Genomic DNA, 12,369 nt, shown 5'->3' on the forward strand with positions numbered 1-12,369 from the left:
AGGATTTGTTGACGGTAAGCAATGCATTAAAAAACACCAGCCTTATCCTTTAACACTCTGTCACTTTCCTGACAGATGAAGACAGTCAAAACACCTTGTTCTCTAATACTTCACAGGAAGTCACAGACAGATAAATAATAGGGAGCCGGAGTTGACGTCATTTCCGTCAATGCTGGGGTTGACTTTTCCCCTCAGTGTATGGAAGTTACTTCATATCAACAATCTAAAAAGCATATGGCTTTGATTATAAAATATGTTGTAGGAAGCATCAACACATCTCGCTCTGCTTAATTTATCAAAAATTACCAAACTACACTACCCAGCATGCTTTAGCTAGCTGGGATGTTCCATCTCCTGCAAAGGGAACAAGCTCCGGTAGCTAGCTAGCTAGCTGCAGCTTCACAGCTACAGTGAATAAATGTCTTCAGTTCCATCATGAGGCTGAACTCAGACTTGAATCCAAACTGCATCTGAACAGGTGAAAACCTGCTGAGACAGTCTGCTCCCTGCTGGAGGATCAGCTGCTTCAACAGCTGCTTCATTCTACGTTCTTAGTTCTTAATTCGTATTTCTCCATCGTCTTTTCTCTTAAGTTTCTACGCCCTAAAATAACAGAAATGTGCAAATCATCTAAAAGCTTATGCTGTGTAGTGAGTCGAGAGGTGAATCTCAGCACCATTCGTTGCTTTGTTTAGTTGCAAAAGACAGAAGACTTTGTGGTCGATGGAAAATCACGTTAGCCACTCAGCCGCTAATCAATCACAGGAAGGCTTCGGCCTGCACTATATGTAAAAGTCAACTTTGCTAACATCATGACATACCAGCAAATATACAAAATGGATATTTCAGTTTGGTTCACCAACGATTTGTATATGGCAAAGCTGCATATCCTTGTGAGAAAAGCTGTGGAGGAAGAGTCATTTTGCCGAGGAAAAAGCTGTGAAGACGAGAGAGAAGAGTCGCTTTCTGAAACCTTGTAAGACAAATCATTTTGTCGTCTTGCTAAGAGTACGACAGCAGGAGCAAGTTTTCAGTTAAATATAAAGAACAAAGAAGAAAAGAAAGAAAACGATAAAAAGTTGAAAATGTTCATGTGTTTCTTTAATTAATTAATTTTGTATTGATGACTTGTAACATCACATTTTGAATATCATGTATTATTTGTGCACCCGCAAATGTTAATCTGTGAATTGAAAGAAGGAAGAGAGGCATTCTGAAGATGTGTAGAATAATTGATTTTTAATAAATATGCTTTGTCATTATACAATAAAATCATATCTCTTTACTGTATATTATTATAAAATCATGTCGGTCATTTATTTCAATTTGTAAACATTTTTAAACCGTTCTGACACCGTTTCATCGTCTTAGAAGAGTTTATTAATGGAGTAGTTTTAGGATCAAGCCACAAATCAATTTTCCTCATCAAGTACTGTAGATACAGTTAAAGATTCAGTGCAATGAAAATCACATTTCTCAATCTCATGGTATTGTAGTGCTGGGGGCGATAATTCAATATTATCGTTTATCGTCTTTCAGTGGACTCATATGGTGATGATATGCTGATTTTGGGGAAATCATGACACACAATCCTGCTGTCTGAACTGATGATAACAAGCAAGTTTTATTTAAAAACTCCTGACCTGACAGCTGAGAAGAACAGTATTCTCAAGTAGGAAACTCATCTCTGCCGTCTCTTCCATTTTGCACAGCGCTGTCTTTGCCTTTCCCTTTGATATATATTTTATTGTGGGTGTTATAGAGCGCGGAGCATTCCAGATAGAAGACGTGCTGTTTTGTCATTGTGAGTAATCTGACTGAGGAAACAAACCAAAAGAAAGTGTTCGACCGGCTCAGAAAGCGGCTGCAGTCCGGCCAGCTGTTGGCGGTTTCATCCCATCCTGCAGAGAGCAGCGCCCGCTCCTGGCTGGCTGGGAGGGTCAGAGGTCAGAGGTCAGAGGTTAGAGTTCATGCCGATCCAGTGTCTGATCAGCTGGTGGGCGATGGTCTGTCTGGGAGGAACAGTGAAGGCTGGACTGGCTCCTCTGAACAGAGAATCAATCACCTGTCAGGTAAGAAAAGACTGCTGTCATACAGGAACAATGCTGAAGGCTGAAGAGCAGATGAACAGAGATATGTGTAATCTACTCATCCTATCAGAATATGTCAGAATATGCCCAAATAGTCATGAAATGTATAATATGGTAAAAGAATTCAGATTATCATTGAATGACAAAAACAATGTGAACACAACTTGAAAGGCAAAACTTGTCCAGCGTTTTTTTAACTCAATATGCTTTTGGCAGAAAAAATATATCCAAGGCATTCTTACCATAAAAAGAATATAAGCACCGATGAATATTGATTCTGTATTTGCCAATTTTATTCCCTCTGATTTTAATCCATTTCTGACTTTTTTCTTGCTTATATTGTTAAATTTTTATTTTGCCTGTAAAGCGCTTCATAACTCTATTAGTGGTATACAAAAAGAACATTAGCATTATTTTGATTAATATTATATTTATAATTATAGTTATGCAGTAATTTATTCTATTAATATGATTATGAACATATTTAAAGTTGTTATTATTATTCACAGTAGCAATAATGGTCTGATATATTGTAGATATAATATTCATATAATTTATAACTTTAAATATTATAGTAAATAATATAATAAATAGATTATTAACTACTACTACTGCTGCTAATAATAATAAGAATACACATTATAACTGTATAAATAATCATTATTAAGTGTGTTTATGATAAGTGGAGCGCTGACCTGTTGCCGTGGGAACCAGCGAGCCTCCTCGATCTCGTTCTCGTCCACTCTGATGTCGGTCGACATGGCGACGGCCAGGCAGCCAATCATGAGGTTGGAGGGCATGGGCCAGGGCTGACAGCAGACATACTGCACCGGCCCCGCCTTCACCCCGCTCTCCTCCTCCACCTCCCGCCTCACCGCCTCCTCTATAGTCTCTCCTGCGGGGGGGGGGGGGGGGGGAGAGAGAGAGAGAGAGAGAGAGTCAAATGGATGTGTGCAGGGTGTAGTCTGGATCAACAAAAAAAAACAGGCTGAAGAATATGTTGACAATATTCACACTAGCGGTGTGTGTGTGTGAGAGTGTGTGTGTGTGTGTTTGTGTGTTACCAGGCTCTATGAATCCAGCCAGGCAGGAGAACATGCCGACTGGGAAGATCTTCTTCCTTCCCAGTAAACACTGGTTTCCATCAGGATGGATGACCAGCATGATGACCACCGGGTCTGAACACACACACAGAAAAATAAATACTGTGTATTTTTATATGAATAACACACTCTTCTTTTGTTCGTTGTTCTCAGAGTAGAGTGTCTTTTTTTCTCTACATACCATGGTGAGGTAATCAGTGCATGTGTGCGTGCACGTGTGCTATATATGGTTATGAAATGATTTGGAGTGTTCTTATTGGTGAATAATAGTTTATGTTATTCATACGTGTGTTTCCGTGTGTCCCATCTTAGGTGAGGCTTTTGGCTTTAAGTCAAGAAATCTGAACTGTGGGTTTGGCTTTATGCCGAGATTTATGTTGTTGTTTACTCTAGTGTATAAAAGTGAGTGTATTGAGCTTCACTTCTTTGTTGCTTATCTGGAACACTGAACTGAACCATGCATGTCTGAATAAAGAATCCGTGGAAGACTCTTGAACCTTTGCTCATTCATTTTGACCCACAAGGGTGAAGCTTATTTTTCCCCTACAGCTCTTGAGAGCGTGAGAGTCAGAAGAGTCAGAGTCAGAAGTATTGACTCGGCATTCTTGGATTTGACGTTCAGCTTTTACACAGAGAAAAAGCGTCTTACCGACTCGGGGGTAGCAGGTGTTGTGAACCCCCTGCAGGCTGCGGCAGGCTGTGTTCAGGCAGCTCCTCTTGTACCCGCCCTCCTCCGGCTTGGTGCCGCTGCCGCAGGTGGGACAGAAGCTGTACCGGCTGTGCCAGGACAGCACCGCCCGGGCCTGGGCCAGGACGCCTGGGGGGGGGGGGAGGAGGAGGAGGAGGATCGCCCACTGAGGTTTAACTCAACCAGTCAGATTAGTTCTGCCTCCGGAGCAAGGTTATTATAGTTTTGCATTTTTCATTGCAGTTTTTATTTTTATTTCGTTTTGACTTTTTGTTTTCAATTTCAGTTTAGTTTTAATTCGTTTTTAAAGCGGGTTTGCTAGTTTAGTTTTTAGTTTTTGAAAATGCTTAGTTTTAGTTTAGTTTTTATTAGTTTCAGTGTTAGTTTTAGTCTTTTTTTGTAATATGGGGTATTTGTCAGGGGCGAGATTCAAAAAGGTAAAAAAAAATTGAAAAAAAAAAAATTGGAAGATAGATTTCATATCCACCCAAAATACTAGGCTTATGTATGAAATAAATTGACAAAGACGAAAACTAAAGACATTTTCTCTATAATTTTAGTTTATTTTAGTTAGTTTTGTAAACACACAATACAGTTTCAGTCGGTTACTGTTTTTTTGTAAAGCCTCGTTTTTATTTTTATTTCAGTTAACGAAAATGTTTTTTCACCCCTAGTTTTCGTTATTTCGTTAGTTTTCGTTAACGATAATAACTTTGCTCCGGAGCAGCTCTGACTCTGAGAAATATTTGTAGAATTAAAACTCTGATCTGCCTCACCAGCCTCTTCCTCGCTGAGTTTCAGCAGATCTCTGTTGGGTCTCTGAGGGAAGAAGCTGTTCGCTTCTCTGCAGAGTTTAAGAAGATCAGACGGCTCTTCATCAGTGTTGATGGCAAACCAAGCAGGAGGCTCCCGGATACTCTCCTCTGTCTGAGAGGAGGAGGAGGAGGAAGGCTTTTTCCTCTTCTCCACTCCGAGGAAGATGAGCACAGCCCCTGGTTTCTGGAGCAGGTCTTTAACCGTCTCATATCCGAAGCGACACAGCTTGGCGTCTCCCTGTCAGTCAGAATCAGACACAGAGTCAAGTTTATTCACTCAGTCCACTTCCACTGAACCTGTCTACCTGTAGTGTGCTGTAGCGCCCCCTTTGGGCCCAGCAGCAACTTTTAGGGCAACATTTTCCATCCGCAATAATGTTCTAGTGTTGATGGACGTGGATCTAGATGTCTGCTCATCTGTTCCTCCTTAACAAACTCTCTTAGCGTTGGCTTTACATTTGGAAAGACGCTACTGGCTAACTTGGCTTAGACTCTGGTAGCTAACAATAATGGGCCAAATCTATTAAATTGTGAACCGATATCCCTCTGGATTCTTGAGATGTTTTGTCTAATATGTTTTTAAGTGGAGAATCTGTGAAATGATAAATGTTTGTATGATGCATCTTGGTTCAGCAGCAGGACAGAGTGGGCTGGACTCAGGTGGAGTTTCCCACCCTGAGTGTTCGCCACGTGAATAAGGTCAGAAGGACTCGATTTGCTTTAGTCCAGGTCTTGACTCTGTCTTGACCCCTTTTGACCTGGTCTTAGAAGTGACTTGGACTCGACTAAGGTCATTTTGACTACAGCCCTGCTCTTGTATTTGGCTAGTTCCACTGGCAAGAACAAAACTCTGGAAGAAACAGAATATTTGTCATTTTGAGGATATTTTTGGGGGCATGAAAAGAGTCAACTTTAAAGATATTGATTATCAGTGCAAAATATCAGCTAATGGCAGATAGGTGTGGTTTGCAGAGGTCCACAGGTGTGGAATGAGCTTGATAACACCATAAAAATGTCATTATCTGTGTCTGTTTTCAAAAAGAGTTTAAGGCAGCAGTTGCTGATAAATATGTTTAAGCTTGAATCCCCTGAAATGCTGGGGACTTCTGAACTAGTTCCTCTACTCTGAAATCCATTCAAATTGTTCTGTTATTTCCACTTGCCATATGTCTCTACTTATTGTATCTTACCTATTTAATCAATGTTTAGACTGATGGAATAAATGTCTTAGGACCATTTAGTAGTACTTTTTAGGGTCTTAGGTTAGTCTTAGGTGTTTTGCAGGTTGTAAATGTTACTGTATAATACATGCACTTTTTCAAATCTAGACATGTTAGTAAACAAATATTTTAAATACTATCTGCTTAGTGTCTGGGCCTCTATTCTCAAGCTTCAGATAGCTTATCAGGGTGTCCCATTTCACATATTTACATTATGTCTCATATGATTGTACTTGTATTTTAACTGATTTGTGAATAAACTGAACTGAACTGAACTGAACTGAACTGAACTGAAGATAACACCCAAAAACCCTGGACCGTGCTCGTACCCCTGGACTGTCCTCCTGCTGGGGGCGGAGCATGGGACTGAGGCTGGAGAACAGGAGGTAGACGGAGTCCGGACGGCTCTGCTGGGCCTCCAGCCAGACCGCGTCGGTCCTCTTCTCGCTCAGCCGGTCCAGAGTCTCTCTGCTGAAGTAGGTCTCCCGCTGGCCGAAGTCGGAGGCCGGCAGGAGGCGCTGGGGGCCGCCGTCGGCCCGGGCCAGCAGGCTGCTGATGTGTCTGTGGCCCCAGAACTTGGCGATATCGTAGGCGGTCTGGGACGAGCCGTTCACCGAGAACCTGTCGCAGCTTCAGGAGGAGGAGAGGAAGAGGAGGAGATACGGAGATTTGAGGGGAGATGAACAGAGATTAGTGATGAGACGATATATATGAAAATTCAATATATTGTGATACAAGAATGTGATATGTGACGAATCGTGGGACAGAAAAATGAATGGTGATATCAGCTCCATGTTATTCTGCTGCAGTAGTCACTAATGAGACTCTTGAGTAAAGGTTTCAGTGGAGAGTTTTAGTGTCCCATGATGGTCTACATGCTGCTTCAGAGGCTTTTCCACTCTGACAAGAAGACAATTCCTCATTTTTTAGCATGAAAACAGGAAAATTTAACTATATTGAAAACTGACACAAATCTCTTTCTGCTTTTAAACCACAATTGAAAACTGACTTTTTCCAAACTCGCTTTTCCCTAATTGTTTTATTCTCTTCTCTGTTGGCTTTTATTGCTTAGTGTCTTTTTAAGCTATTTCTTTTTATTTATTTTGTCATTGTTTTAATCTTTTAGTGTTCAGCACTTTGTTAAGAAAAGTGCTATGTAAAGAAAATTTTTATCAGTATTATAATATCAGCTATCAGCAGCTTTGACTCAGTTATTTCTGCATCGGCCTTCAGATATCAGTTGAATCCCAGCTGCAAGCATCAACTCTTTGCTTTTCCATGGGCTGAACAATTAATCAAAATTTTATCGAAATCACAATATGGCCTACTGCAATTTTCAAATCGCAGGAGGCACAATATTTGTTAAAGGTGAAATGTGTCAAAATACCATTTTAAATTAAATATTGTGGTGCTGCAGAGATGTCCTGGCCTACACATCATATTCTACAGACTTAAGAAAACATCTTTGTTTGTTACAGATCCCCGCAAAAATCACACCATAATTATTTCAATACCTTTTCAATGAAAATGAGAATAATGATGTAAAAATTATCATTCCCTCTAATATCGCAAATCATATCACAATTGCAATATCAGTCAAAATAATCACAATTAGATATTTTTTCAAAATCGTTCAGCCCTAGTTTTCCATTCTCTTGACCCTGGCTGTTTACCCATGTGACAGCAGCGTCTCCACCACCTGGAAGTGTCCGTTGCGGGCGGCCAGCATCAGCGCGGTCCAGCCGCTGTGTCCGGCCCGGTCGAGGAGGCGGGGGGAGCGGGACAGCAGGCCGGTCAGACGGGACAGGTCGCCTCTGGCCGCCGCGTCCAGGAACCTCTCCAGCAGCTCCTCCCCCGCACTCAGCTGCAGGCTGGTCATGATGCTGCGGGACGGGGGAACAGAGACGGGGATGGAGTCCGGAAAACACACAGCAGCAGCAGCAGCAGCAAGGTGAGATCAGAGGTCATGTGACTGAAGCAGCTGCTGACATCACAGCAGAGGAAATGAAACCCAAACACAAATCTGTGGTGAAGCCTGATATCTACTGGTGAAGAGAGGGTACTGCACTGGCCTTCTGCTATTGGCTGGTCTTTGGTGCCAGATGATGTCACCACCTGTTGTACTCTATAGAAGGTAGGGCTGGGCAATATATCAATATTATATCGATATTGTGATATGAGACTAGATATCGTCTTAGATTTTGGATATCGTAATATCGTGATATGGCATAAGTCTTTTCCTGGTTTTAAAGGCTGCATTACAGTAAAGTGATGTCATTTTCTGAACTTACCAGACTGTTCTAGCTGTTCTATTATTTGCCTTTACCTACTTAGTCATTATATCCACATTACTGATGATTATTTATCAAAAATCTCATTGTGTGAATATTTTGTGAAAGCACCAATAGTCATCCCTACAATATTGTCGCAATATCGATATCGAGGTATTTGGTCAAAAATATTGTGATATTTGATTTTGTCCATATCGCCCAGCCCTACTTACAACTGAACATTTAGCCCACTTCTTAGAAAATACCGAGATATATATCGTGTATCGCCATTCAGCCTAAAAATACCGAGATATAATTTTTGGTCCATATCGCCCAGCCCTAATAGAAGGTGACACACACACACAGAGGTTTCTCCTCCAAACCCAAAAGTTTACTGCTCTACACACAGAAACCCCTGTATTCCTGTGTTTAGCTTGATTTCTGATCAAATTTGAATCTGTATTTGTTTTTATTCTTTTACTGTTTTTTATTACTATGTAAAGTACTTTGAACTGCATTTGTGTGTGAATGTGTGGAACAAATAAAGTTGACTTGACAACCCAAAACACATGCAGGCTACATGTGTGAATTTGACTCTTTTCATGCATCTTAATTTATAAGATTTTAATTCAAACATCATAATTGGAGGCTGTGCTTAGGGCTGGACGATAATTCAATATTATCGTTTATCGTCTTTCAGTGGGATTATATTGTGATGATATGGTGATTTTGGGATATCGAGACGCACAGTTCTGCTGTCTGAACTGATGAGAACAAGCTAATTCTATTTAGAAACTCAGACAAAATGAAGTATGGTGGGAATATTATGTGAAAATTTCTGTTTAGTTTGACATCACACCAAACATTACCATTCGGTTCAATATGATGAACATTAAGTTGATTATTTAATGTGATTTCGCTTATGTGAGCCATATGGTCATATATATCGATATTGAAAAAAATCCTTATGATTATCGTGATATTGATTTCAACTAGAGCTGCAACGATTAATCGATTAGTTGTCGACTATTAAATTAATTGCCAACTATTTTGATAATCGATTAATCGGTTTGAGTGATTTTTTAAGAAAAATAAGTCAAAATTCTCTGATTCCAGCTTCTTAAATGTGAATATTTCCTGGTTTCTTTCCTCCTCTATGACAGTAAACTGAATATCTTTGGGTTGTGGACAAAACAAGACATTTGAGGACGTCATCTTGGGCTTTGGGAAACACTGATCCACATTTTTCACCATTTTCTGACATTTTATAGACCAAACAACTAATCGATTAATCGAGAAAATAATCGACAGATTAATTGACAATGAAAATAATCGTTAGTTGCAGCCCTAATTTCAACCATATCGTCCAGCCCTAGCTGTGCCTTTTAAATGTCTCTCCCTTTAACATCACTGGTGCAAACTGTTGTCAGTCAATCTTGAGTTCCACCTGAAATATTCCTACAGGAGCCATCAGTGTGTCTGTGGTACTTAGTGAATTTATAGTGACTTTATCTAGCCTACTTTGTTGTTTTTAAATCTGATATTTGTCCACACAGTGTAAACAGTCCTGGATTAGAGTCAGCTGCAAGTCCTGCAGTGTGAACAGCAGGATGATAAACTGCTTTATTTGATTTTTTTTATTTGATAGGGAAGATGAAATTTAACACAGTTCCAATACAGAGCATAAAACTGATGTGCTGCACAGGGAGTTTATAGCTATTGCTAATTTTCAACTCTTGTCCCTAGTTGGGCTTTTACATGTACAGTGTAATTAAAATATACAGCTTTCAGTATCATAAAACCACAATACACTACAGATATGGAAATACAATAAAATACACATACCACAATACACCAATACACCTACACCACACACCAATAGTAATTTAGAGCAGTGATTCTCAACCTTTTTCATATCAAAGACCCTAATTTAGTCCACATTAGGGCCACGGACCCCCATTTGATGAGATTTTGTCTCTCAAACCCAAATCTGAGAATAATTTTTATTGTCAGATATGATTTTGTCCAGAATCCCATGACTGTCTGTACTGTAGGAAGAGAGACAACAGTGAAGATATGATCAAAACAGCCATTCTTCTACCTTTTCTAACTATTTTAACTTCTTGTAAATTAAATAATGGTGAAGTTTAACATTTCTTCATTTTGCTGGGGACCTCCTGGAACCCCCTCAAGGACCCCCGGTGGTCCCCGGACCCCACGTTGAGAACCACTGATTTAGAGTACAATTAGCTAAAAATGAGTACAGCTCTGGTTTGCTTTTAGCCAGCACTTAACCTTTGCTTCAGCCAGGCTTTGATTTCTTATGCACCAGGTTATGAGTCTTATGAGTCTCAGGTTATGAGTCTCAGGTGGTTATGTCACTATGTCCACTCTGCATGTGACTGACAGAAAAAGTAAGAAAAGTAGCAGGCTAAGCTAAGCGCTTCCTCTTCCTGCAGTCAGAGCGGAAGTGAAGAAGAACCTTTACAGACAGTTTAACAGAAATCATTATTATATTAGTATTATTATTATTTCAGGCGATCGGCTGAAGTCCAGCACTGACCTTACAGAGGCTCCAGGCAGCAGATCTCCGCTGTTGCTTCTGCTCCGCCCGTCAGAACAAGAATATAACATCCGGTCCGATTTTTCAGAATAAAAGCATAATTTCTGCTAAACCATAAAATCTGCTAAACCACCTAAAGCATCTGTCTGGCTTAGTGACCTGGTGCTTTTCCTTAGGCTGGAAAAGATAAAATACTCTATTAGGGGATCAACCGAAAAAAATCATTCAATTTGGGATCCTATAATATCATACTTCAAAAGATTAAAAACCCTCCCCCTAAACTGACCGTCGCACACCTTTCTCTATTACCTTCTTTTAACCCCCCCCCCTATAAAATTCTGTCTTATTATTGTAATTTTTGTTCTTGTTGTTTTATTTTATTTTTATTTCTTTGTTGTTTTTGTTTTGGTTTCTCTCCTCCCGCATACCCAACTCCATTCAATTTTGTGTAATTGAGCATATTTATTTTTATCTGACAGTTCTATTGAATCTCAATGTATATGTCACTATATTGTTATGCTCCTGGTTACTTTCATTTGATTTTTTTTATACATGTAGCTTGGGTTATGGGGTGGGAAACCTGATGTGAGCGGATGGGGAAAAAAAACGACGAAACATCTGTAACTACATCTGTCCATGGTCATGTTTGTCTCTAATAAAACTAATTATATATATATAAAAAGCATAATCCACAACACTCAATTTTGACTAAAAAACATATTTTTCCACATAAATAAATAAATCATGATGATCACAATTAAGCTACAAAACGCAACTATACAATCTGTACAATGTGTTCCCATGCGAAGAATTTTTGTAATCATTTAGTTCCACTTGCATTTAAACAGAGATTTGTCATTTCTGGACTACATGCTCCACAGATTAAACACTTCACAGGTCACATTTCACTGCTACTGCACAAGATATAGGCTATAGGCTGTGTCAAAACACTACTGCAGACTTGTACTTTCACACCACACTAACATTTAGGCCCAGGCGGTTTAAGTCAGTCCTACTGTGTAAAACGTATTAAAACCAGTATTTCTGGACGTTTAAAATCTCGCGCTTTTATTTTGAAGGCTAAACGACCAAACCGGCACCGAAGGCACCCCGGATCTCTGATGTTGTTGGCGGTTGCTCTCCTCCGTCCGGGAAGGAGCTGCTGTGTTGTATAAAGACGACGAGAGCAACAACGACACCGGCGAGACTTGTGCTGCCTTCATGCGCTCCTCGTAAACTCCATGATCCGTTTCTGTTCCATATTCTGTCATGGAGATATTATGTTTGGAATGGTACTGGAGGACAAGTAGGATTGCTTGTCAAGTTTGTTTGTTTTAGACAGTATACATAAAGCAAAATACATGAAAACCTCCAGTTTTGATAATAAAGTGGCTGAAGCAAATGAAATGTAAACCTGCCCAGAACAGGACAAACAGAGATTCGTCCTGTTTCACAGTACTGAGAGACTCCAGTCAAACAATTCAATGCTTTTTTCTGTGGTTTCCCTTGTTGTTTTTTCTCAGAAGACTCAGATTTTCATTTTATTTTTTTTTTAGAATTTGTTCTTTAAGTTGATCAATTCTGGTCAGAGAGTTTAGATCAGATCTTTTTGTAATACAT

General features: G+C 39.8%; 1 protein-coding gene across 1 annotated transcript; it reads right to left on the bottom strand.

Moving 5' to 3' along the window:
• Positions 1 to 452: 452 nt before the first annotated feature.
• nudt12 (nudix (nucleoside diphosphate linked moiety X)-type motif 12) lies at positions 453 to 10,791 on the bottom strand. Its single transcript, XM_071524943.1, has 8 exons — positions 10,750 to 10,791; positions 7,590 to 7,799; positions 6,246 to 6,546; positions 4,658 to 4,934; positions 3,843 to 4,010; positions 3,155 to 3,268; positions 2,786 to 2,985; positions 453 to 2,065 (listed from the first exon to the last, which is right to left on the bottom strand). Exons 2-8 carry the CDS (start codon positions 7,793 to 7,795, stop codon positions 1,955 to 1,957), a joined length of 1,377 nt encoding a protein of 458 aa, XP_071381044.1. The 5' UTR covers positions 7,796 to 7,799; positions 10,750 to 10,791; the 3' UTR covers positions 453 to 1,954.
• Positions 10,792 to 12,369: the final 1,578 nt, after the last annotated feature.

Source organism: Centroberyx affinis, unplaced genomic scaffold (genome assembly GCF_046629955.1).
Source record: "Centroberyx affinis isolate AG114_WGS23_722 - 3 ecotype Tasmania unplaced genomic scaffold, CSIRO-AGI_Caff_v1 ptg001250l_1, whole genome shotgun sequence".
Taxonomy (NCBI): Eukaryota; Metazoa; Chordata; class Actinopteri; order Beryciformes; family Berycidae; genus Centroberyx; species Centroberyx affinis.

Excerpts from the sequence above, each read along its gene's own strand:
- nudt12 (XM_071524943.1), bottom strand. The coding sequence starts at position 7,795 with ATGACCAGCCTGCAGCTGAGTGCGGGGGAGGAGCTGCTGGAGAGGTTC. Across the intron at positions 6,547-7,589 it reads GAGACGCTGCTGTCACATGG|CTGCGACAGGTTCTCGGTGA; the intron begins GTAAACAGCCAG and ends CTCCTCCTGAAG. Across the intron at positions 4,011-4,657 it reads ACTCAGCGAGGAAGAGGCTG|GCGTCCTGGCCCAGGCCCGG; the intron begins GTGAGGCAGATC and ends CCCCCCCCCCAG.